General features: G+C 40.7%; 1 protein-coding gene and 1 long non-coding RNA gene across 5 annotated transcripts in view; one reads left to right on the forward strand and one right to left on the reverse strand.

Annotated features, from left to right (window-relative positions):
• The window catches only part of AFTPH (aftiphilin), a 48731-nt gene extending 31858 nt beyond the window's left edge, over positions 1-16873 (reverse strand). For 2 of the 4 annotated variants that reach the window (XM_062611545.1, XM_062611534.1), the window contains exons 1-2: positions 16667-16870; positions 2710-4476 (exon numbers count right to left, since the gene is read on the reverse strand). In XM_062611545.1, coding sequence (XP_062467529.1) covers positions 2710-4446 — 1737 coding nt within the window. In that variant the 5' untranslated portion in view covers positions 4447-4476; positions 16667-16870. Of the gene's footprint in view, positions 1-2709; positions 4477-16666 lie in introns of all 4 variants that reach the window. The other 2 variants (XR_009963398.1, XM_062611554.1) reach the window with 2 other exon arrangements.
• Positions 16874-16972: 99 nt separating this feature from the next.
• LOC134160105 (uncharacterized) lies at positions 16973-19387 on the forward strand. Its single transcript, XR_009963440.1, has 2 exons — positions 16973-17185; positions 19152-19387. It is a non-coding gene; the product is annotated as an uncharacterized LOC134160105 (long non-coding RNA).
• Positions 19388-23958: the final 4571 nt, after the last annotated feature.

The raw sequence follows: 23958 nt of genomic DNA on the forward strand, positions 1-23958 counted from the left end.
TCATACACCATTCAAAATTATTTCACTACCACAATACAGTGACTCTTCTAGCCTCAACATCACAGATCAAGTACATACAACATCTTGTAAATGATCTCGGTGCACCTTTAGCCTAAGCTGAGGTCTCAACTTTCACATCTATCTCAAGTGTCTAACACATGCAGTATTGCTCTTGCACCGCCTGCTCCCTTTAAGTTGCTATAGCATGTGGTTTTTAGACCTGGCAGCACTACATTGATGCAAGTGATATACTGCTCCCCATCATTCTCTGGTTAGGGTAAAAATACCTCTGTTCTCTTACCAATCTCTACCTTTATTTTACATGCAAGGGTTTCTGCTTTTGCATCGCACCTCTCCAGAATAATCTGTGGGAAACAGAAGATCAGCAAATTCTTTAAGAAGCTGTATTTTGGGGTTTGACCTCGGTGACACTCTCATAAAATAAGGAAGCCAATCAAAATCTGAGTTTAGTTTTACTAAGGCTCTGCACTTAAGCCAGCAGATAGGCCTGGTACTTTATGTTGACTCAACTAATCTCAATGCTTCTAATTGTGTGGCTCAACAGAAGCAAACCAGGATCACTACTTAAGATTAAAACAAAACATTTTTTAAAACATAAAAAAGGTTCAATAGATCCTTCCAAAACTTAAAGCACTTACTGAATAAAAATTATGCTTTGAAAATGTGTAACTATTGTTTTAAGAGTTAACAGGAAAAAAATGTAGCAACTAACTTTCATTGCAAGGGAACTATTGCAACAGAGAAAACACATCCAGCTCAACTTCCTCTACAGCTCATTTGTGTAAAACGTTCTCCAACTTGCACTTCCTAAGTGGCAAGGGAAGCAGAACCTCACCTTGTAGTCAAACAATGACAACTGGCTGAAGTATAAAGGAAAGGAATGAAAAAATATTTAAGTCTTAAAACATGCTTTGCAATCTAACCAAAGTACTGTGAGACTTCATGGCAGACCATGGAAGAGCTTTCTCTGCAACTTGGCTTTTATCTATTGTTAATGAAAACTCAGGGAGGTGGAAAAAGAAATAAATTACAGAACCTCTGAAGGTTCTGCTTTTATAAATATTTACGTTGAAAAGTGTTTTCTATTGAAACTCTATCATGAAATTATGGACAGTTGTAAGTGTGTGAAATCTTCAGACTCTCCCTTAATATCATGAGTAACTAGAAAAATGGATGACTGACTGAAATTATCTCCTCATCCCATTTCTTTCTCAGGTTCTGGACAGGCTTTCAAGTGGCAACTGCACTAATGACCTTTGTACTCTCTAGTTCTACAGATGAATGACCAACAGAATAGGTAACAACAGATTTGTGCCTTCAACTTGAGAAATGGACCCACGCATTCAGGTGAGGATGAGTAAGGTTTTGCATAGACACAGAAATCCACCTGCAGGTTCACTTGTGAGCCTTTCTTGGGCTCATGAAGCCACTCTGAAATTCAGTGTGTCACTCACTGCACAAACCTGCAAGCAGGAATTGTCAGGAGCTAAGGCTCACACCTTTTAACGTGGCAAGAAATCAGTGCTAAGTCCTCAAACACTGCATTCCATTTGCTGATGCTTGCAAAGCTCCAGCTGGCACAACCTTCTTCTGAAAAGCCATTTCACTTGTCACTGGTAGGAAACAGGAAGAGGCAGGAATGTCACCAAGCCTACACGAGGTCCTGGAAAAAAGGACTTGCCTCATTTCCTTTTATTTCCAGAGAAGATCCAAACCTTTCAGACACACATTACCACTAACAGCCTTTATGGCTGGTGTTGCCGCACGCTTCAGACAGACAGAGCATACCCTAAACTACTCACATGGGATGACGTGATTGAAAGGAAATATTGAAGGGAATTTAAAACTCAAATTGTTGTTCTGAGTTTTGTAAAACTAATATTAAATACCTTGTAAAAAATGATCTATGCATGAACAGGCACAGACCTCAAAGATAACTGGTGAAAAGAATTAATACATACTTAGCAATTACGTCGGAAAACCTGGTGGGGGGGGTGAATGGGAGAAACCTACCTACCTTACCCTCCTTGAAATACCAGCAGCTTTAACAAGTTACCAATTCCTATATTTGTGATATTGCTATAATGTACAGCAGAGACTTATTTTTAAGTATCTTTTAAATTATTAACTTCCCAGGAGTTGGAATACCAGGGACAGAACTCCATAGGTCATGTTTTATTCCGCTCTCTACCCTAAGCAAATAAGTGCAGCTATTTACAAATCATCATTTTTAATCAGATTTTTAAAACATAAGAAAATGGTGATGAAAAATCTTGGGAATCAGTAATTTCATCTTCCAGTCACACCACCGTTTTATGAAAAGGCAACACCAGTGTCCCCTCAAAAGGCAATAAACTATAAATGCAAAGGAAGAACTATCCCAGGCTCTGAAAGGCTTATGATGGCTTATTCCTTTGATCAGTTTATGTAAAGGACCACATGTAATCACCAAGACAAATGCATACAAGTTCCAGCATTCCCCACTCTTCTCCAGGAAGTAACAGTGCATAAGACAGAGAATGCAAACACAGTGCACTATTTCATACCAGTCCATTTCACCCACCAAATTAAATCTCTCCCACAAGACAAACAAGGACTACTCAAACACTTGCTGCATGCAGAAGCAGGAACCAGGAAGAAAGGTATGCACAAGAGAACAGGACTGAATGAAATCAAGAACAGCCTTACCTGAACTGAAGGTGCTGGCTCTTGAAATTGCTTACTGGTAGTTCCTTGGGAAGACACTAAAGCAAAACTATCAGTCTTGTGTAATGCTGGACCATCGATCCTGGCAGATGCATCTGTCCTATGTGACTGCCACGTCTCTTTTCTGTGATGAGATTCACCAGCTTGCTCATCTCCAAAGGCAGCCCAAGAACAACTGTCATTTTGTTCATCTCCAAAAGCATTCCAGTCTGTAGCCTGGTTACAACCTGCTGAACTAAAGTCCGCAAAGTCGTCACAGTCCTGAACAGCCTCATCTTGAGGTTTTGGCACTGAATCAAAGTCTCCAAATTCACTGTCATCACCATTTTCTACCTCAGTAGTATGCTGGAAGTCTAAGCCAGAAGTTTTACTGGTAGTATCACATTCTAAAGTGTCAGCAGTCTGATTTAGTTCAGCATGATCCAACCTTGCTGGCTGCTGAGAAACAGTACTTGTGTCCCTGAATTCACCAAATTCATCATTAGTTTCACCAATATGTGCGGGCTGTTTGGAAGGTCCTTCTAGATCTAGAGCATTTACTGATTCTTGGGCATTACTGAAGGTGGGAGATGCACTGCTGACTGAGCCAAAATCACCAAAATCATCATCATCATGTGTGTCACTGCAAGCTACTACTTCAGTACTACTTCCACCATTCTTAAGATCTTCAGAATCACCCAATTTTTCTCCTGCAAGATCACAGCTTAGGCTTTGGATCTTATCAACCGTAATGCACTCTGTTCCTGAAGAGTCATCAGGCCTAGTAAGATCTTTGCCATTCTCTGTGACATGTTGTCTTCTCCTTCCACTGCGTTCTCCATTTTCAGTAGTGCATATTGAACTTCCAGTTACCAGAGATTTAGTAGAAACTGCAAATTCATTATCTTCCAGTGCTGAGGGACCCTGTTCACAACTAATTTCTGAAATGCAAACTTCTTCAACATGAGTTACTCTGTTTATTCTGTTGTTCTCCTGAATGCTCAGAGAGTCTCTTTCATGAAGAACGCTGCATATTGTAGTTCCTGTTCCCTCTAAATGGAGTGGCTTTTTGCTTGAGAATGAAGCAAAATCTGCAAAGTCTTCACCTGAGCTAGGCATTGAGTTCAAAGTTTGCTCAGTACTATGGGTGCTAACAGTTTTCAGTCCCTTTGAGTCACCAATACTGTCTAGATCTTCTGTTCCCTGAGGATTTGCAGGGTCTGATGCTGCAAATCCGTTTGTTAGAATCTCTAGACATGGAATTTTCTCACCATTACAAGCATCTATTTGCTCATCCTGACTCTCAACTGCTATACCAGAAGAAAAGCCCTCTGGTTTCCCAGTGTTGTCTCTCTGTTCCCCTCTTTTACTTACATCTTCCAAAGCAGTACCTGAAGTTCTAAACTTGGATTTTTCTTTGCTGGTATTAGTAGCTGGCATATCAGAAAGTTCCTTAGTAAGAGTAGGAAGCTCTGTAACACAGTCTTTAACATTTTTAACAGATGTGAAAGTTGCAATGCTAGCTACATTGTCAGAATAATCATGAAGTGGGATGAAATGATTTGTGGGTATAAACTCTTCCTTTGGATGACCGTAGTCTGGTGTATCAAAATCAGGAAAAGCTACTCCAGCAGTGCTTACACCAGAAAATCCTCCAAATTCATCTTCATCATCATCATCAGCTCCATTGTCTAGTGGTGGAGGGGATGAGGAGTACATTCGAATAATATCTGGTTCCATCGTTTAGTTCCACTTCAAGTTAATATATTTCTATAACAGTGAGAAAAAGAAGTATATTAGAATTTGGCTAGCTTTTGTCATTCATATTTTTTTAATTCTACTGCTTCATGTTTCTGTTTACAAGTGTACATATGTCAATGTCCATATTAGATATGAGAAAGGAACATTCCCCAAACCCATTTTCTAACCAATTCTTTTGTTTTAGAAGTCACAGAGAATCTACTGGGGACAGTTCACATCTCTTGTAAGCTACTACATGATCATATCCTCAGCAGACAGTGCCAAAATGCCAGAACACAAACCACATTTGCCTTGAGCCATTGTGCACCACAGACAATTAAGTTCAGTTTTAACCCACCGGTTCTCTACCTCCCATCACAAGCAATTCATAAAATACCCAACGACCCTGGTCCGTCTTCTGCCATGCTCATTTGTGTGCACAGCTTCCTGTGTGACAGAAACTACGACACTCGACAGACTATGTCACAACATTCATGTACACAAAGCACCTTCAGTAGCACCAAAGACTTTGAAAGATATTTCCTTAAGCTTTGAGACTGTGAATGAATGGAAAGAGGAACTGCTGTTATAATCATTAGCTATGATAGGCTGCTCTACTGTTTAGGTTTCTTTCTACCAATTCATGGTGTCCCTGTTCTTTGGATTTAATAGCTGCAAGCCAACATGCTGTCTCCACAGCTGTTGCCACCAGCCTGCTTTTGTCTTATAAACTGCCAGTTGGGAATAAGCACCAGCAAAGCCTAGAGCAAAACAAACTTCATCAAAGCTTCTTCTCAAAAGCAGAAAGGAGCAAGATTATCCATAAAATATTTAAACACAAATCACTAAATCACAGGAAGGAAAAAAATGGACTTATTTCCATGGCCTAGATAGAAACAGATTAAGAACTCCATCTGCAAACCATTACAGTAACAAGCAAGGTATGGATAGAAAGCCTTCCTTCCTAAGGAGTGATCTTGATGTTTTTTTTTCCATATTGTGTGTAATTAATGAAACAACAACTAGATTGTTATAGGTTCACAACTGTACACATATCACCTTACTAGTTCATATCGTAAGAGGCCCTTAAAGGGAGAGCTATGACCAATCTCCTTCCATTTCGAAAGATACTTGTCATGAATACAAGGCGTAACATACCAAGCATTATCTACAGAAAGAGTGGAAACAACCTATACATGTTAGTAAATATATGAATTTCTAACCACCAGAATAAGTGCAGACTTTCAATACTAGTGCTGACACACAGATAAAACATGAACCTTAACTTCAGCATCTTTATCAAACAACTTTGTACACGCACCTAAATGACAGTACATAAAGAGTGTAACAACAACAAATGAAGCTCTGCACAACATATCCCAGCACTTGAGCCAAACAACTCTTGGTATTTGCTAGGGAAGGTATTTTGCAGTTATAAAAGAACATCATGCTTATCAGATGAAACCATGAAGTAATTTGTAACAACCCATGCAGACTGAAGAAGGCTGAAAAGGAATTTTGTTTAGAATAAAGAATAAGTTGTCAACAGGCTCCCACATAGGCTTACTCAGCAGCAGCTGCTTAATAAAGTATTTGAGAGAAGACCTTCCCTCTCATCTCAGAGGTCTCATCTCTCCAGTGCACTCTCCCTTTTACATTAAGGTCTAGCAATTGCTGTTGAATGTACACACTCATGTAAAGATCGTTTCAGAGATGTCTATAGAGCACGACTTTGTGTTCACATACAGATTACTCCAACCTGTTTAGCTTCCAAGCCTCTGGGCTTTCAATCCAGCAAATACAATAATAGCGTTTCTTCTTTGTAAGTATCAGAGCAACTATTCCTTTCTTATATCCAAATTTCCAAGACCTACTGTGGTCAGCCATCAACACTAAGATTAAATACACAGTATATCCAAACTACAACTGCTTTCTGAATGTTTTACTGCAGACAAAGATCCATATGCTATACATAAAGATAAGCCCTCGTAGGTGGAAGTGCTGGTTTCATTCTTTTGTAGAAGACAGACTGGTTAGGTAGATATTGGTATATATGAGCTGTGCTCATCTCAAGGCACCATATCTTGGTGATAGCACTATTTAAAGCTACAGGGGAGCTGGTTAAACAGTAAATGGTATTACGGCTGGAATTCATGACTCCTAGCATCATGAATCAGTAGCTCTTTAGTAACACACATTTAGGAGAAAGGACAGAAAAAACTGCACCAGTTGAGATGGGACTCACTCCCCCCCCTCCAATTCCTGGAAAAAGGAAAGGATATATTGGGGTTCTTTTTAATAAAAAGGAGTGGTCTCATTTGGTTATATAAAAAAAATAATCATCCCATGTAACTAAACCTGCTTTCACAAGTCTCTACTTGAATCTCAGGAGACAACAGCATAAACTTATTGTTAAACCTCTGAAATTTAACAAAAGTTGTTACACCTACTTGGAAAATTTAGTCAACATAATATTTATCATGTTATCCCATGTGACAAAAGCTGAAGAGACCATAAAAGCAAGAAACTAGTTCTTGAATCAAACAAAAAAACCCCTCAGCATTATTTCAAGTATATTATATATATATACATATTTGTGTATATATTATATATATATACATATACATATATGTGTGTGTATATATATATATCTATTTCAAGACTGGATATAAGTCTTTATCATCCCAGAAGAAACAGAAGGCTGAACAGAAACAATGAAATAGCTGGAAAAAAGGAAGGTGAAGATGGGAATCCTACTAAAAAAAATGCCGATTGGCTTCTAGGAAGGGTAGGATAAGCAGCTCCTTGCACTGCTTATCCCACCAAGTACTATGTACATAGACAAAGTACTATGATTGAAGCCACTGCAACCTCAACAACAATTTAATCATATGATTAAGTGTTTTATTATTTATTAAGCAGAGAGGTACAATCCCTTTAAAACATGTCCAAAGCCATTTAAAAAGAAAATATTTTATTATGTTGATTTACAGCATGTTGGTTTACATTGGAAAGAAAAAGCCATATAACTAAACCCAGAGAAGCAGAAAGTCAAATACTATATACTCCAATTACTCTCTAATATGTAGCCTGTAAAACATTACATGCTTGAGAAAGTCAAATGCTTGTGTGCTGACACAAGTTAGAGCTAGAAAGCTAACACATTTGATTTTGAAACCCAGATTTCTGAAGTCCACAAGACCCATTTCTGAAGCTTTCAGTGCAGTACGAGTAATAAAGATCCAAGTTTAACACCAAAGTGAATACATATGGTATAAATGCATATATAAAATACAGATACGAATCAGAAATGTCTTCTTTTGAAACAGAATAATCAAGTCATACAAGTAATTATAGTCATGGAAAAAGGAGACTAAACCTAGGTAGACCAGCCTTCTCTTTCCCAGAAACCTTATCTGTATTGATAAGAAGTCATGAGAAAGGGAGGGAAAAGCAAAGATAGAAGCAACCTCAAATTTATTTCCAACTGGCAAGCATATAAACCTACAGCCCTCCACACAGACAGTGACAAAGTAGTTTTGCTGGTTCAGTAATAACACAAATCCACATTGTACTCCCACAGCCTAAAGTTTTCTAAAGTCTTGGAAAGTTCTTTGATCAGCTGCAACTATTTGCTTGGCTAAGAAGCACTGCCAGCTCAGCGGCCTATCTAGATTACCACAGCTTTATGGATAGGAATTAGATGCAAGAGGATGCTGATGAGCCTCCTAACTCATGCATTATACAGAATCACAGTTGGAAAGGACCTCTAGTCCACCCCCCTGCCAAGGCTTGGCCACCCAGAGCAGCTTACACAGGAATGTGTCCACGAGCATTCTGAATGTCTCCAGAGAGGGAAGACTCCACAACCTCCCTGGGCAGCCTGTTCCAGTGCTCTGCTACCCTCAATGGAAAGAAGTTCTTCCTCATGTTGAGGTGGAGCGCCTCATATTTTAGTTTATGGCCATTGCTCCTTATCCTGTCACTGGGCATCACTGAAAAGAGCCTGGCACCATCCTCTTGGCATCAGCCTTCGAGATACTTATATGCATTAAATGAGATGCCCTCTCAGTCTTCTCCAGACCAAGCAGGCCCAGCTCCTGCAATCTCTGCTCATAAGAGAGATGCTCCAGAGCCCTGATCATCCTTGCAGGCTCTGCTGAGCCCTCTCCAATAGCTCCTTGTCTGTCTTGTACTGAGGAGCCTGGAACTGGAGACAGTACTCCTGATGTGGCCAATATTACTTAAACTAATATGCTAACACTACGAACCCAAAGCCTCAAAAGAAAGCTTCTGAACTTTCCTATTAAAAAGAAAATTTGTCTGTATGTTTCACCAAAATCACGTGTTTTATTTTTAAGTCTAGTCTTTTCAGATTTATAGGCTTGTGGAACTTGGTTTTCACTTGAGTCATTTGAAATATCACATTCCGTTCTGCATTAGTAACAGCTCCACGACAAGAAATGCAGGTTAAGAATTAATTCTTATCAACACTGGACATAAATCCATATATTATCCATCCTAGCAACTCTAACAACTTTTTTTAACCATTTACTGTATTATCTTAGCATTAGCTAAAACCAAATCATAATAGAGTTGAGAAAAATCCTTATAAGCAAGGATGCCCTAAAAAAACAACCCCAATATGCAGCATTCAGAAAGCAAACTGAATGAGAGCAGCAAGCATCACAGTCAAATGGAATTTACTCACAAGACTCCTTTTCTTTGCACTTAACATAAAAAAGGGAGGCAAGGAACAAGAACAGCAGGGACAAACAGAGGACAAAGATAATGTGAAGAGACTGCATGGGCGCTGAAGCCCCCAAAGCCCCATCAAATATGTAGGAAGATCTCTGACCACTTAAAAATTTTCTCTCCTGCAACTTTGGCCACAAAAAAAGAAGAAACTTCCTTCAATTTTTCATTTCAAAGCACTTTTAAAACATCACAGGGATCATTTACACAGCAGTAGTCCAGTAGCACAATGCTCTGCTCCAGAAATGTTTCAATAACACTTGCCAAAACAGGATCTACAAGGAACATTAACTGTGCATTTAAAAATCTGATCACAGGTTTGATGGTCTACGACATGTTTAATCAGTTTAACCCACAAGAACCAACTACATAATCAACTGTATATTAACTTGTATACATTTTGTTAAATGGCATCTATTACCAATGATGTTACAGCTGTATTTTAAAAGTTGAAGAGCTCCAAAATGTATGAATCTGTATTGTATACGAGTGTAAGATTGTTATGTTAACACCATTTAACTGCTGGTTACTCAAAAGAATACCATACTCAAAAGTGTAACAGAAGGAAAAGTCATTCAAGAATTCCCCCTCCTCTTGACTAACTGATTAGTGATAATTCTTTTTTTTTTTTTTAAATAGGGCATAATCCCAATTCTACTTGCAGCATAAGAACATGGGAATTTTTTGCCTTAATATAGTTTCTTCAGAAAGAATTTCATTATGATCCCCTTTCTTGACTCCCAAAATTGTTCTATCCGCCAACCATATACTACTGAACCTAATTCATTATCATCTACTGGAAGATTAAGATTATGAAAACCCACAAGTCTTGACAGAACAACTTTGTCTATTAGTTCTTTTACTTAATCCGTGCTTTGTCTGGCATCTCAAATGGGGTCTTATACCCTACTCAGACATACTCTTTGCTCCAAGCACTAGGCTATATAAGTTTGTAAGCCCGGTTTTTCAAGTAATTAACCCAAGCTGTGATTTAACTCAAAGGAGAATTTGCACAAATCTATAACCAATATGCAGATTATTTATCTTCTCCAGATTTTTGAGGGAATTGACTCCCAAATTTAGAAGTCAGCTATGAATTTAACATGCAACTTTGACATTTATTAAATTTAAACACTCTTGAAACACGCTAATTTTAAGCAAATAGAACTCGCCAATTTGTCTGAACACAGCACATAGTAAGGATTCTTCCTTGGGAGGAATTTTCAACAGTTTTTATTTACACATAATAAAGCAGCTACTTCTATGATTCATAATACACAACAGCCCAGGTTTATGGCAGCAGACCTTACCCCCTGAAGTGTAGAATCTGACAGAGTTTAAGTGTTCGTGTTTAAACTGAATTATTTTAGCTACAATCATGGATTTATGTTGACAAAGTGTCAGCTAATTTTTCAGATCACAATAGTTTAATATTAGACTGATGATGGATTTACATCAATTCCTTATGACACACAGTTGCTCGAGATTCTTCAGGAAAAAACTGTTAAAGAATTGTGTCTGTTTCAGATGCCATTTTCTTCAGCCTACTTATTTTTTAAAGCTGAAAACACTGCTTAAATTCTTGCTTCCATGTGTTTCTTTATACTTCAATATTCATTATGAAGGAAATTCACAATTTTCATTATTATTAACTGTTGAAGTCATACTATAAATGTAATTCACGAATACACTTACAAGTATATATTGACATTTTACTTTAAAGAAAAAAACCCAACCTGCTGATTGTAATCGGTAAGATTCAGTTATGTTATTGCAGCTCTTGGTTTAAACCATTTAAGAATGTAACTCAGGTTAATTTAAAACACTTAGAAGAAGAGAGAAAGCAGAAATAACTAATGCTGAAAAAGATAAAAAGTAGTAGTTGACTTAACTTCTGATAGGGCAAGGATTTGCAACGACATGTATACCATTCTATCTCAAGTCACTAACCAGGTTTCTAAAGCATTTACTGTCAAACCAGGTTATCTTATTTAATTTCAGTAAATAGGGAACAATAACTGCTTTCCTCACACAGGCATCACATCCTCGTTCATTACCTTTTGTAGAATAATAGTAACATTCTAACAAAGACATGGTAGCACAGAGAACAATGTGATTACACAAAAGCAGGTATAAATAGCTCCTTCTCTATGTGTCTTCTAAGGCAGCCTTGAAATGGCATGTCTGGCTCTTATATAAGACCTAAAAACCTGGGAGGGCACAAAGAGTATCTCTCAAAAAATACAGGAGGCATGTAAATTCAAAAGAAGAAACTTCTTGTGCAGCAGAACGTTCCCTTTAACTTCAGATGAACATTAGTAAAACAATGGATAACCTCTCAGCTGTGGATTACTCTGTAAGCAAAGCTGAGTTAAGCAACCCATCACTTAGAGCATAAAGAAAACAAGATAATCAGAAATGGCATGATCAAGATCTCCATGACAGAAGCTACAATGCTACTGAAATGCCCTACAGTAAAAGTCTTGCAGTGGCAAGGAGACTGATTTAAGTCATTAGCTGCTAGCATCTGATTTTTCCAGGAACATTTAACTCTTCTACTGCAAGGGAATTCCTCAAGTACATACCAAAAATACCACAGTGAGGACCAGATTTAGAATTCTCAGTACAGCAAAATGTTGGCTTCCAGCAGAAAATGCTGTCCTCTTCTATATAACTTTTTTTCATTGGCTTATGAACAATGGAAAATGGATTTACAGTCTTTCTGCATCTCAGAACTTATTTCTAGAAGGGGCACTGTAAATGAGGAGCGCCTGTCTGTTAAAATAGCATTTCTACAACCCCAAACCGCTCTAGACAGAGTCACTGTCCAGGCTGAAGTCAATATGTTCTTAAACTGGTTTAATAAGCTTACTTTTATTTTTGGAATAAAACAAAATACAGCAAGAAAATGTTTCCTTCATAAAGCCTCCAAGAAATCAATGTTTTTGATTTTGAAGGTAATGCTGTTACAGACAGAAGGTCCATTACCCAAAGCACGAGCTTCACTTTCTATTCTTGCTTGGACATATGAGTTGAGGAAAACAGTGTTCTCCAGTTCCAGTAAAGGAAATGTATCTAAGCCTTATTTCTCATTATCCAACACTTGGAATTAATCAATACCACTGTACATTACTGTAGTTTCAACAAACACCAAATGTGCTAGAGCTAGACACCTTCTATTAAAAGGTGTTGTATGTAAAATGAACATTAAAGAAACCAAACTCAAGAGACTGCCTTCAGGATTCAGGTACTTGTCTCAGGCAGCTCATTCTTCCTGTCCTCCTGACCTCCCCAGGCTGGCAGTAAACACCAGACATCCTCAGAGGATCCAGCTTATGCAAGATTCAAACCTTTGACAGTGCTCTTCTTCCTCTTATTGCTGACAATACAGGAAGACCAAGTTAGGTGGCACAAACATGAAATTCAAACAGATCTGGGATATAGACATCTTCCTTATTAGATTATATGAGGAAGGAATCAAACAATTTTCAGTACATGTGCTGTTTCATTTATCATAGAATGGTTTGGATTAGAAGAGACCTTAGAGATCACCTGCTTCCAAGCCACCTACCATGGGCAGGGACACCTTCCACTAGACCAGGTTGCTTAAAGCCCCATCCAACATAGCCTTGCATCCAACCTTCTCCCTACTGCATTTTGGCTTAGCTGTGGAACCAGAGAAACATTTGAAAAATATGAATCTAAATGTGTTAGTTCACAAAACAATTTTTTAAACCAAGAATAGCATCACTTGTCCAAACCCAAAAGATCAGGTTATTTTTATAGTTACTATAAGTAAAAAAAAAATAAAATTAAAATTTAATCTTTCAACTCAAAATCTGCTGACTTGCTTTAACAGCTGCAGATAAAGACATTGTCTGTACCTAAATTTGTAAACAGTGGGAAAAAATGCTGCAAGAACAAGCGTGTTTTTAATTCATCTAGGCAAACACAACTGGCTGGGAAAGTCAATCAGGTTTAAAATCTGTCTCTGTGGGAACACAATATTTGTGTCCAATGTACAGCACACATCCATGCAATGTGTAAAGACAGATGTCGAAAGTAACACATAACTGGGATGTTTTCTTTCTTATCGTTTCTTAAATTCCTTTTGAAAGAGTGTTCAACTCAGTGAGAAAACCTATTTCTGGACAGTACCCTCAAACATGTTAGCTGGGAACCTGTTCTAAATTAAGACAAAAAGATGCTGGATTAGAAAGTATTAGAACTAGATTACTTAAGGTCAACTGTTCTCAGAGATTTATTTAGAGAGCAATATGTTCTTCATCACACATAAACCCTTCAAACTTCACACAGACTACAGTAAAGAGCAGATTACAAACACTCAGAGGTGCACTCTTACGCGAAAGGTTCTCCCACAGACTGGCAGAGGAAACAGTTGCATAGGGAGAACAACCATAGGTCCTCCTTCCATTACTGCAAACTTCTTGTTTCTAAGTGAACAAGTATTTTTCTTCAACATGCAGAGAACAAGTGAGGGGAAAAAGCAAAACCCCCAAGCAGCCTGCCTGAAGCAAGCTAAGCACAGAGCAAGAACAGGCTTACATTATTCATCATTTATCCCACCTACAGACATCTCATAATAAACACAATACAAGAAGGACACCTAATACTCCAAATAACAACATTTATTCTCCACCACTTTCCAAGAGACATATGAACTTCAAGTTTCACATTTCCTTCCCCCTGGCACCTACTTTCAAACATATTAAAGCAAAGACAAGTTTTGCCTTTCCTGTGGTTCTTGCAAAACAGCACTCTTGGGCTTCAAAACCCCAAATTATTTGCTATACAGAAGCAGACTCATTACATCACCTTGCAACTGGTATCAATGCAGAAACATTCCTCGCAGCATCAATCCAAAACTTTAATTGCTATAGGCATTAGCATGGAAGAGAGTACACTGGAAACGAGACTGTCAGTTTTCAAATAAGGCACATTTCAGGGCCTTTTTTTGTGTGCATAAGAGCTGCTTACACTGTGGTTTCTGCACAAAGGAAAAATAAAATTAACAGACAAAACTGTGAAGCCCAGCAATGAGTGGGATCTAAGACACTTCTCTTAAGGGAACTATCCAGAGAAGTTATGAGTATTTTGAATCCCCATGAAAGGGTTAGCATGTCATCGCACTGAAATGCTCACAAAGATGTAGCTTAAACTGTCAAACAGTACAATAGCACAGAAAGGATTGAGCATTTTGTCAAAAAAGATGAGTATCTGAAAGAATATTATGCTGCTGAGTATAGTGAGAACAACCAGATCCAGCATCAGCTTCTTTACCACTGGGTTTCCAACTAATACACTAGATACCTGCAAGGAGAGCTCTATGAATATTTCAAGAGGAAAGGGCAAAGAGTTGAGTGAAGGCTGCTCTATTATTTCCACTGTGAAAGGCAAGTCTTCTCAAAGTACTGAAAGTTTCAGGATATCATTTTATGTACTCAGGGTGTTAAAATGCTTACATTAACTTAGTAAGTTACTAAAGAAAATTCCAAGTATAAGTAAGTTCACATGCTGTCTTCACCAACAGAAACATGCAGCACACACAGAATTCAGTGGGTATAACTCTGAATTTTATAGACTATTAAATCCTTTGTGAAGTGAAACCATGGAATCATGGAACAGTTATGGTTGGAAAGGACCTTAAGATCAGTTAGTTCCAACCCCCCTGCCATGGCAGGGACACCTCACAGTAAGCCATGTCACCCAAGGCTCTGTCCAACCTGGCCTTGAACACCACCAGGGATGGAGCATTCACAGCCTCCCTGGGCAGCCCATTCCAGTGCCATGGTGTAAGCAAACAAAAAAAATAAAGCCAAAATAAGAATAAAATTAAAAAATAAGAATCAGACAGCACAAACGGATCTGCCGAGGCCAAGCTCCTTCAACTGCTTGCTTATAAACAAATTAAGGAAGTAAAAAGAAGAGGTCATACTTTCACATGACCTTAGAAGGTCACCCAACATGTACTTTACGCAAACAGTATGTGGAACGGGAACACCATAGCCACACTGCCTTTCCTGAAGTCGCTTTATTACAGTGCTAATTCATACTTTTACATTTAAATTACCATATCCTCAAATTTATGCTATTTATTTTCAGCAATATGTTTGAAAAAAACCCACAATTTATCAGTAGCCACAGGTACTCCATCTCCTCTCCTGGCTCTCCCAATTACTGTTATATTCGTCAAGGTACAGCTCCAACTTCATCATGAGGAGCTGCTACCTCCGTGTTGCCTGTGTGACCATGCATAGTGTACGCCAACAACACAACCTAACATTTTTATTCTTAAAGTGGGCTAATTGGTTTTCCAAGTCTGGTTCATTTGTCCAGAGAATAAAACAAAGATGAAATACTCTTAATTTTGTTCAATCTCCAAAGATGAGAGCAGTTAAAAAGCAGCATCCATCAAACTCACTTTACCATGGACTCAACAGCTGGAAAAAAATAGTTCTGATGAAGCACATCACACTTCAGGCAAAACATTCATGAAAACAAAACTTATATGACCAATTCACTACAGTTCTTGTCAATGCTGCCACTTCTATTCATTACATTTATGAACAGATGTTTGCTTTAAAAGGAGCAGACTTCTGATTTCAATTTCTGTGCTGAAGCTGGAAGGAAAGGGCTGACACCATCAAGAAGCCAACCTACAGACACTGTGAGGGAATCCCAAGGTTTAACCCTTGGTTTAAGGAACTGTCTTTAAGGAAAATGAACGTTTTGGTTCATCAGGTAGCCACTCACAATAGCAAACTGAAGCGTCAGGACTTAAAAAGCATTTCAGCAACTTTGCCCCATTTCAGAACTGCACTACTTATAAAAACATAAAATCATGACTCCAGTTCCGTGTGTCATCTTCAGATGCATTTATCAACTGACAGGCTTCACACCCCTTAGAAAAATACGCTTATTAGGAAAAGCAAACACACAGGACAGCTCAACTTCTTGCACCACATCACGGAGCCCTCTCCTCCAGCTGCGGCCTCACTGAACCCCACAGAACCGAGGGGCTCCGGCTGCCACCCCTCCCGGAGCCGCTACGGGAACCCGCCCGCTCGACCCCCGCGGCCGGCCGCCGAAGGACAAAGCCGCCGGTCCCCGAGGCCAGCCCTGCAGCGGCCGGGCCCCCCACTCCAGCCGCGGCGGGACGCACCGAGAGAGGCGCCTCAGTGAGGGGAAGAGCGGCGGGGCTTCACCCCCCCTGCCCAGCCCTCCCGCCGGGCAGGGCGGCCCGGCCCCACCGCCCTCCCCCGGGGATAGAAGGGGAAGGTCGGAAACCGCGGTGCCCCACCAGGCCCCGGCCGCTGCAGGCCCCGGGATGAAGCGCCAAGGGGTCCCCACCCGCCACCGCGGGGCAAGGGGTGCCCGTTCCCCGGCCAGGCCTGGAGGAGACGAGCCGCCTCCTCCACACGGCAGCGGCGGCACCGGGTCTTACCTGCGGGCTGCTTAGGGGGCGGCGGAGCCCGGGCGTGCATGGCGGCGGGCTAGGAGGGGGAGGGAAGGGGAACGGGGACCCGGCCGGTTATCTGAGGCCTCCCGCGGCAACCGCCATCGAGGGGGAACCCATGTCACGGCGACAGGAACCGCGTCGCTGCGGCCCGGCCCCCTCCCGGCGGCCACCGCCTCCTGCCCCGCCACCGCCCACTTGGCCTCCCGGCAGGCCGCGTACCGCGCTGCCGCCTCCGGAGCGGCGTCACTTCCCTTAGCGGCTCAGTAAATAAATAAACTACCGAGCGGCGGTGTCTGCCCCGCGCCGGGTGGGGTTACACAGCGGGGGAACCGCGCCGCCGCCATCTTAAGTGCTGGCAAGCCGCTTCCACCGTGGTGGGGTCGACATCTTGGGCGAGGCCGTGGGGGGACGCTGCGGTCGCCATGTTGAGCTCGGGAGGAAGAGAGTAGCGCCAGTTTGTGGAGTTTTCTGTGCCCTGGCGCAGGCAAAATAAGGTGGTTTCAGGTTTTTGTAGCTCTGTTGTTTTATTTACCCTTCAGGGGTGTTATATAGGTTGCGATAGGTGATGCCCTGCGCTCGGTGCTAGGGATCCTGTCAGGGATCCCATGAGGGAGTTCGGAGCCGTGAGGGCGTTTGCCCGCAGAGAGGTGCTGAAAGCAGGCGGTGACACAAAAAATACCTATCCAGGATCGAAATAGGGAGCTTGGGGCGAATCCCTTCTCGCGGGAGGTGCGGGAGGAGAACAGGTGGAGGGGCTGCGCTTCGCGGGTCAAGTGTGGTACCGGTAGTACCGGGGCAACGGCCCCAGAGGAGCTTCTCTGCCGTGAATACGATCGTGGTTATGTCCTCGCTGTGGGAAGGGTTGATTTCCAAGTCCCGAGGGCTAGGTTGATGTTTCTGCATAGGAAATGGTTTATTGCAGAGTTTCACCCGTTTGAAGTTGGAGGGGAGAGCAATGTGATCCCATATGTATGATTCCCCAGCCCTGTCTCCAAACCCACCTCTGGAACAGGCTGCCATACCACTATTCCACCTTTTATGCCTCCTTCTGACCGCAGGGTAAGTTCCTTCAACTTAAAGAGTGTGCACATCGCTTAGTCCCGGTGCGGTCCCTGAGGGGTGCGTGCATCGCGCCCCAAACTCCGCTTGTAGGCATCAGGGTCTGCCGGAGTTCAAAGAGTAGCTTGGTACCCGTTTGTTTCTGGAAAAGACGTTCCTATGTGCCTACGCTTCACAGAGAAGGTGTGTACGTAGGCAACCTGTAGGCGCACCACCAGTCAAGTCATGCTTTACTTGAACTGGCTTTTTACAGTTTTGTTTGCTTGTTGGTTGTGCTAATGCCATCAAAAAGGAAGAGAAAGACTGTCAAAAAGGCATACAGGGAAATACTCTATTTTTAAAAAGATCTATCTTTTTTACCTTTTCCCAAGGAGCAAAAGTAGAGAACAGTTTGAGCCCATAGAAAAACATTTACAGCAAACCCACAAAATGATTAGATATAATAACATATGTGTGCTTCGTGCTTTAAAACACTTTGTTGTTTTCTGATGCTTGTTTACTGGTGAATATTGTCAGAACTACAGGCACATTAGGTCTTTAAAAATGCATAATGTCTTTTAAAATAAAGTGCAAAGTCTGCCATTCGTCCTTTGGCAGCTCTGAACTGAACACTGTACAGCAGTTACACTGTACAGTAGTTAGAACATGCTGGGAAATTACAATAATAAAATAGTGATCAAAGTGTAATATTAAAGCTTTGCTTCTACAGAGGTTTAAACATCCATTTAAACACACAGTAGTTTGGCTGAGGAAGGCTTAAAACAAGGCTATTTGTGGAACTTTTAATGGTTGAGGTAGGCTTGTGGAATAAAAATGCCTCAGATGCATTTAAAAGTAATTATAATTCATCTACTAATTTAATAAGCAAAGCTATTGTGAAGCATGGGGAAATTACATTGTTAATATAAAGCTGCTGTTACGGTAGGAATCCAGTTAAAGTAGCTGAATATAATAATAGGTGGCTATTAATGAGGCTGTGTTAGTTACCTTTCGCCGCCTGGTGGCTGTTTTCTGTATTTCAGCTTAGTATCAGCACTGGCAGGGCCGAAGGAGAAGCTGTGAGGAAACCGGAGGGTAGGGCAGTTTTGCAGAGATGTTTCACCTTCACGCAGAGTAGAATAACGTGTTTTGCATTGCAAGGATGCAGGGATGAATCTGTAAAAGCAGTGAGATACTTTGTTGTAAAGCAACAGACAAACTGGATTATTTCTTCCTGTATGTGGCAGTAGCCATTAAGTTTCAGGGGCCCAGAATACACACCAGTGTGTGGTGTTAGTCCATGGAGAATCATTTCCTATTCCAGCTGTGTTTACTTGATAGTCATTGACCATAAGTGTTAATCACTCTCAGGGCAACTTTGTAAATATTATAATTAGAGGAAGTAATTTAATCATTATCTTCTCTTACACAGCTGATGTATCAATGATTTGAGTAAGTGTATGAAATAAACACACTGCCTGTAACCTCCCCAGACAGCAGTCTGAGCCTGAGCACCCTAAAGAGAAGAATAAAGGCCTTCTGTGGAAAAGACCAAAGCCACAAGCACAACCATGTACCACAAGAAGAGAGCCAGAAAAATCAACAGTGTCAGTAATTATGCCCTAGAATAGAAGGAAATTTGTTAAATAAAATTCCCAGATGATTTAAGGAAGTGACTCATATCCTAAGCTACAAAGAAAGGCAGAAAATCCCTCCAAATGGACCCTGCCAGTTTGACCAGAGGGAAATTTCCTTTTCTTTCTTGGTGGTATTCAGTTGTTTCTGGACCAGAAGCTTTGATCAGTATGCATCTGTGAGTCTTTAAAATTTGTTTAACTTGAATGCAGGATCAGATGAGAGGTGAACGTTCCACATAAATTAAATGAAGGTGATCTTCACTTGGGCATTGTGTGAATGATTGACAAGATGTGGGGGATTTCTTTAGTCACTCCTGCGTAAGCTTTGCTGGTCGAAGGAGATTACATTTGCTTACGAAGGCAGACTGACTCTTCATAATAGCATTAGCCATATTTTCTAGTAGTTCTGTGAAATTGAATCCATGCGATACAGCACTAATTTTAAGGTTATATTTTTAATATATGAAAGTTTCCTTTATGGAATTGCATGGCTTGTAATGTTTGTATGTGTTATTTGGAGATTATTCTAGAGTGGTGTTCAATCATTTTTCAACCATACGGTAGGGGCCGTTTTCTTCCTATACATGCATACTTCCCAAGCAATTTCTTTTTTTACAGCATGGTGAAGAAGCGTTGTAACTTTGAGATATCCATCTCGTTGTGAAGCCTCTCTGTATAGTGCAATAAACGTTTTAAGTCAAGCAGGGCTGGTCTTGGTAACTCTAGGTCCAGTCCTAACTTGTTGGCTGCAGTAAAGCAGTTTTATCAGTCACTGCTGCTGAGTCCTAAACTGTCAGGAGAGGGCGCAGCTTTCTTAGAAGTCTCAAATGGAAAAGGAATCGTGATGCGTTAGGATGATTCAGAAAGGTTCTCACAAAAACCATGATCTGGAGATTCGGACAATCTTTCTGGATTGGGAATTGAGGATGGCAGGGAGAACTTCTTATGGTCTACATCTATGTCCTTCATAAAATTTGTTCATAATTCTTAAGAAAATCGAGTATAGGGGAAACAATTTAGCTTTTTATATCTCATTTTAGAGTTTTACAACGTGGTTCCTGAATGTAACTTTTAGTGGTGCTATAAGCTGTACCATATATTATGTAGTGTAATGCGGAATGTCTTCTGAAAGATGTTGGGCTGCTAACAGTGGATAATGCACTTTTTCCTCTTTTAGTTTCAAAAATACGTACACTACAACATGGCTCCTGGCAATGGAAGCTTTTCCTGGCTTCCCAGCTCAGTGGATGGGGAAGAAACTTGTTCTAATCAAAGAGCAGATAAATCCTCAAACTTCGGGCAGTTTGCTTTCCTCTCTGCTGTGTTTGGCAATACTGCTGATCAGAAACTAGATAGTTGCTTTCCTGAAAAATTAGCATGCCTTGTTTGTTTTAAATTCACTACTGAATCAGACATTTGAAAATTGGAAATTATCCATAGAATGAATTCAAAGTGATCTTTGGCATTAGTGAAATGATCTGGTAGGTCTAAAGGGCATTCATTTCTGCTATTGGCAGGGCAATGCCATCTCATTCAAATATTTCTGTGGAGTATATAAAAACCCCAAGCAAATTGAAAACAGGAAATCAAACCATTACAATTTATCTTCACAGAATACTTTTACTTTTTCTCATCCTAACATGAAACTGAATTGGCACATTTCTCTGCAATGTTTTTAATTCAGTGAATCTGCATTTATCTTAGCCCATTATAGCTGAAATACCCCCTACTACTGCATTATCAAGCAGAAGGAGCTTTACTGGCTGAATTCGCCAATCAAGCTTTACGTGAAAATTGTTTGTGGCTGTGGTTTCATAAGGTGGGCATTATGAGAGTAGCTGAATGAATAATACACGCTTTCTGCTGCCTTCTAAATGTTCAACAGTTAGAAAAAACCTGTGGTTACTGTTAGCTAAGTTAAAGCTGTAGCTGAGCAGAGAATGAACTGTTATTAAAGCCAGACTGCCCGGCTCTTCCACGGTGTACTTCAGAGCTCTTGTCTATGTTAGAGCTGAGGGAGCCAGGACTGCATTTTGGCCCCAGGGCATCCCCCAAACATATTAGGGACCCCCTTGTGAAGACCCCATCGGGGTCTGTAAGCTGGCTGTGCAGCAGACACCCTGAGGGTCTGTGTTCCCTGTGGTTTTGACAGTGTCTGAAATAATTCCTGCTCCATGTGGTCTTCATGTGTCTCTGCTGACAGTGAAAGGAATTTGCTGGGCATGGCCTCCTCATGCTAGGTGTTAACCATTATGACAACCCTTATGTGGTAGTCTCTCTTTCCTCCCAGGGCTGTAGTACCTCTCAGATCTTTTCAGAGGCACTGAGATACTCTTCTAAACATCTCAAATGCCCATGTCTCCTGCATCACTACTACTTCCTTTAACATTAACCTCTGGGCATGCAGAATGACCTGGCTCTGGTTTCTCTTGTTTTGGGGATCCAACAAAGGTGTCTTAATTTTTCCCAGCTCTTCAAGGAAGGGACTGTCTCCATCTGTTCTAGTTGTAATGACATAAAACATTGTAGTGGTTGTTTTAGATGGAACATATAAATCTTCTGTTTGGAGTGCAAGTTTATTACTTTTTACAAATGTCCCTAGTTATATTTATTAGAGCCATAGTACGAAAGAAGGCATTGCTACATAGCAGCCCATTCTCTTTTGATTTACAAGCCATTAAAAATCCCTGAATTATCCTTAAAGAATACTAAATGTGTTAACTACAAAGCAGCCTGTATAGTTACAGAAAACAGATGAAATGGCAGTTATTTTAGATGGGTCTTAGAAATCTTCTGCATCTGAAGGGCATGTAGGTTCTTTGATTTTTGTCTCAGGCTTATTTGGACAAGGATTGGGCTACTGACAACAGCATTGGGCAGGGGTTTTGATTAGTTTTGGTTGGTTGGTTTGGTGTTTTGGTTTTTCTCTTCTGAGAAACTCCTGAGTCTTGACCATGTTTGTAGGTTGTCGTGGTTGTTACAGGTTGTTGTGGTTATTACAGGCTGTTGCTGAAGCCAGGACACAGGTGATTTTTAGCATCTAATGAACGTGTAGGCTCACATTCTTGACATATGAGGGCTACCCAGTGGATTAGCCAGCTAATGAATGTCAAAACAGCCCCATTTTACCCCTGTGGTTTAGACCATATCCTCAAAGTGGCAGAAGTTAATGATTTCAGTGTAGCAATATTATGTGTACACTTGGCCTCAACATATTTTTATGTGTAACTCATCAGCAGCATGTTCAAAGTGTATTTTCATGTACGTACATTTGAATGACAGCAAGGCTTGCCAGCAGAGGCAAGAGACAAACCAGTATAGCTGGCAAAAACTGGCAGGTTGTTGGCAGTGCTGGTGTGTTCAGGTGTGAAGGAGATGTAACAAACTTGAAGATGAGTGCAGACTGAAAACAGTTGACTTCAGCCTTAATTTAAGTGTGTTAGTTAAGCTAAGAGGAGAAGAGAGCTGACAGTTGTAGCAGGTCAGCAAGCTGTGGACAGCCCAAATGATGTACAGGCAGCATGTACTGTTTCCTCACAGGGCTGACACTATTTTCTTCTCCTAGAAGATGGTATTATATGAGTACCTCACTGTCAGCAGGATAGCAAGCTTTTTGGCTCTCTCAGTAGCAGAGCTTTCCAGTGTGACTAATTGTTTATTTTTTTTCAATACAGGCTCTGAATGTAGAAAGCCAATAAGAAAGTAAATCAAAATCATTAATTTAAAGGCAGTCCCTTACCTTTAAGAGGTATGGCTTGTGAATTTTTTACATTTATGATGAAAAGTGCTAACAATGGTTGAAGACTATTATTCTGTTTTAATGATCCAACTTATTTACTGGCCAAAATTGAGTTGATTTCCATAGCTACTCTCCTTCCTTGTGTGTCAGCTCCCTTCTGTGATGACAGGAGTCAAGAGCCTCCAAACACCCTTGTAAATCAGCTGGTAGGAAGTGCTGAGCTACGAACTACTAACTCTGTGTATGTGACGGGCACTATTACAGCAGTCTGTTGCATACTGAGCTGTTCAGGGTAATAACATATACACCTGTAATCTCTATTAACATCTACTTTAAGGCTTTCTCATTTCTAAGGCATGTCAGATGTGGCTGTTTGGGTGTTTTGTTTTTAAATGTTTTTGGAGCATTAAAAGTTACCTCCATAGCTGCATTTTTTTTTTTTTTTTTTTTCTAGAGACAGATAGATTCAGAGCAGCCCTGCGGAGAAGGACTTGGGGGTGTTGGTCAATGAGAAACTTGGCATGAGCCAGCTTCAGTGTGTGCTCGAAGCCCAGAAAGCCAACCTTATCCTGGGCTGCATCAAAAGGAGCGTGACCAGCAGGTCGAAGGAGGTGATCCTGCCCCTTTACTCTGCTCTTGTGAGACCTCGCTTGGAGTATTGTGTGCAGTTCTGGTGTCCTCAACATAAAAAGGACATGGAACTGTTGCAACAAGTCTAGAGGAGGTCCACGAGGATGATCAGGGGACTGGAGCACCTCCCGTATGAAGACAGGCTGAGGAAGTCGGGGCTGTTCAGCCTGGAGAAGAGAAGGCTGCGTGGAGACCTCATAGCAGCCTTCCAGTATCTGAAGGGGGCCTATAGG

Source organism: Pezoporus occidentalis, unplaced genomic scaffold (assembly GCF_034315485.1).
Source record: "Pezoporus occidentalis ecotype Australia unplaced genomic scaffold, CSIRO_AGI_Poc_V1 ctg10, whole genome shotgun sequence".
NCBI classification, from domain to species: Eukaryota; Metazoa; Chordata; class Aves; order Psittaciformes; family Psittacidae; genus Pezoporus; species Pezoporus occidentalis.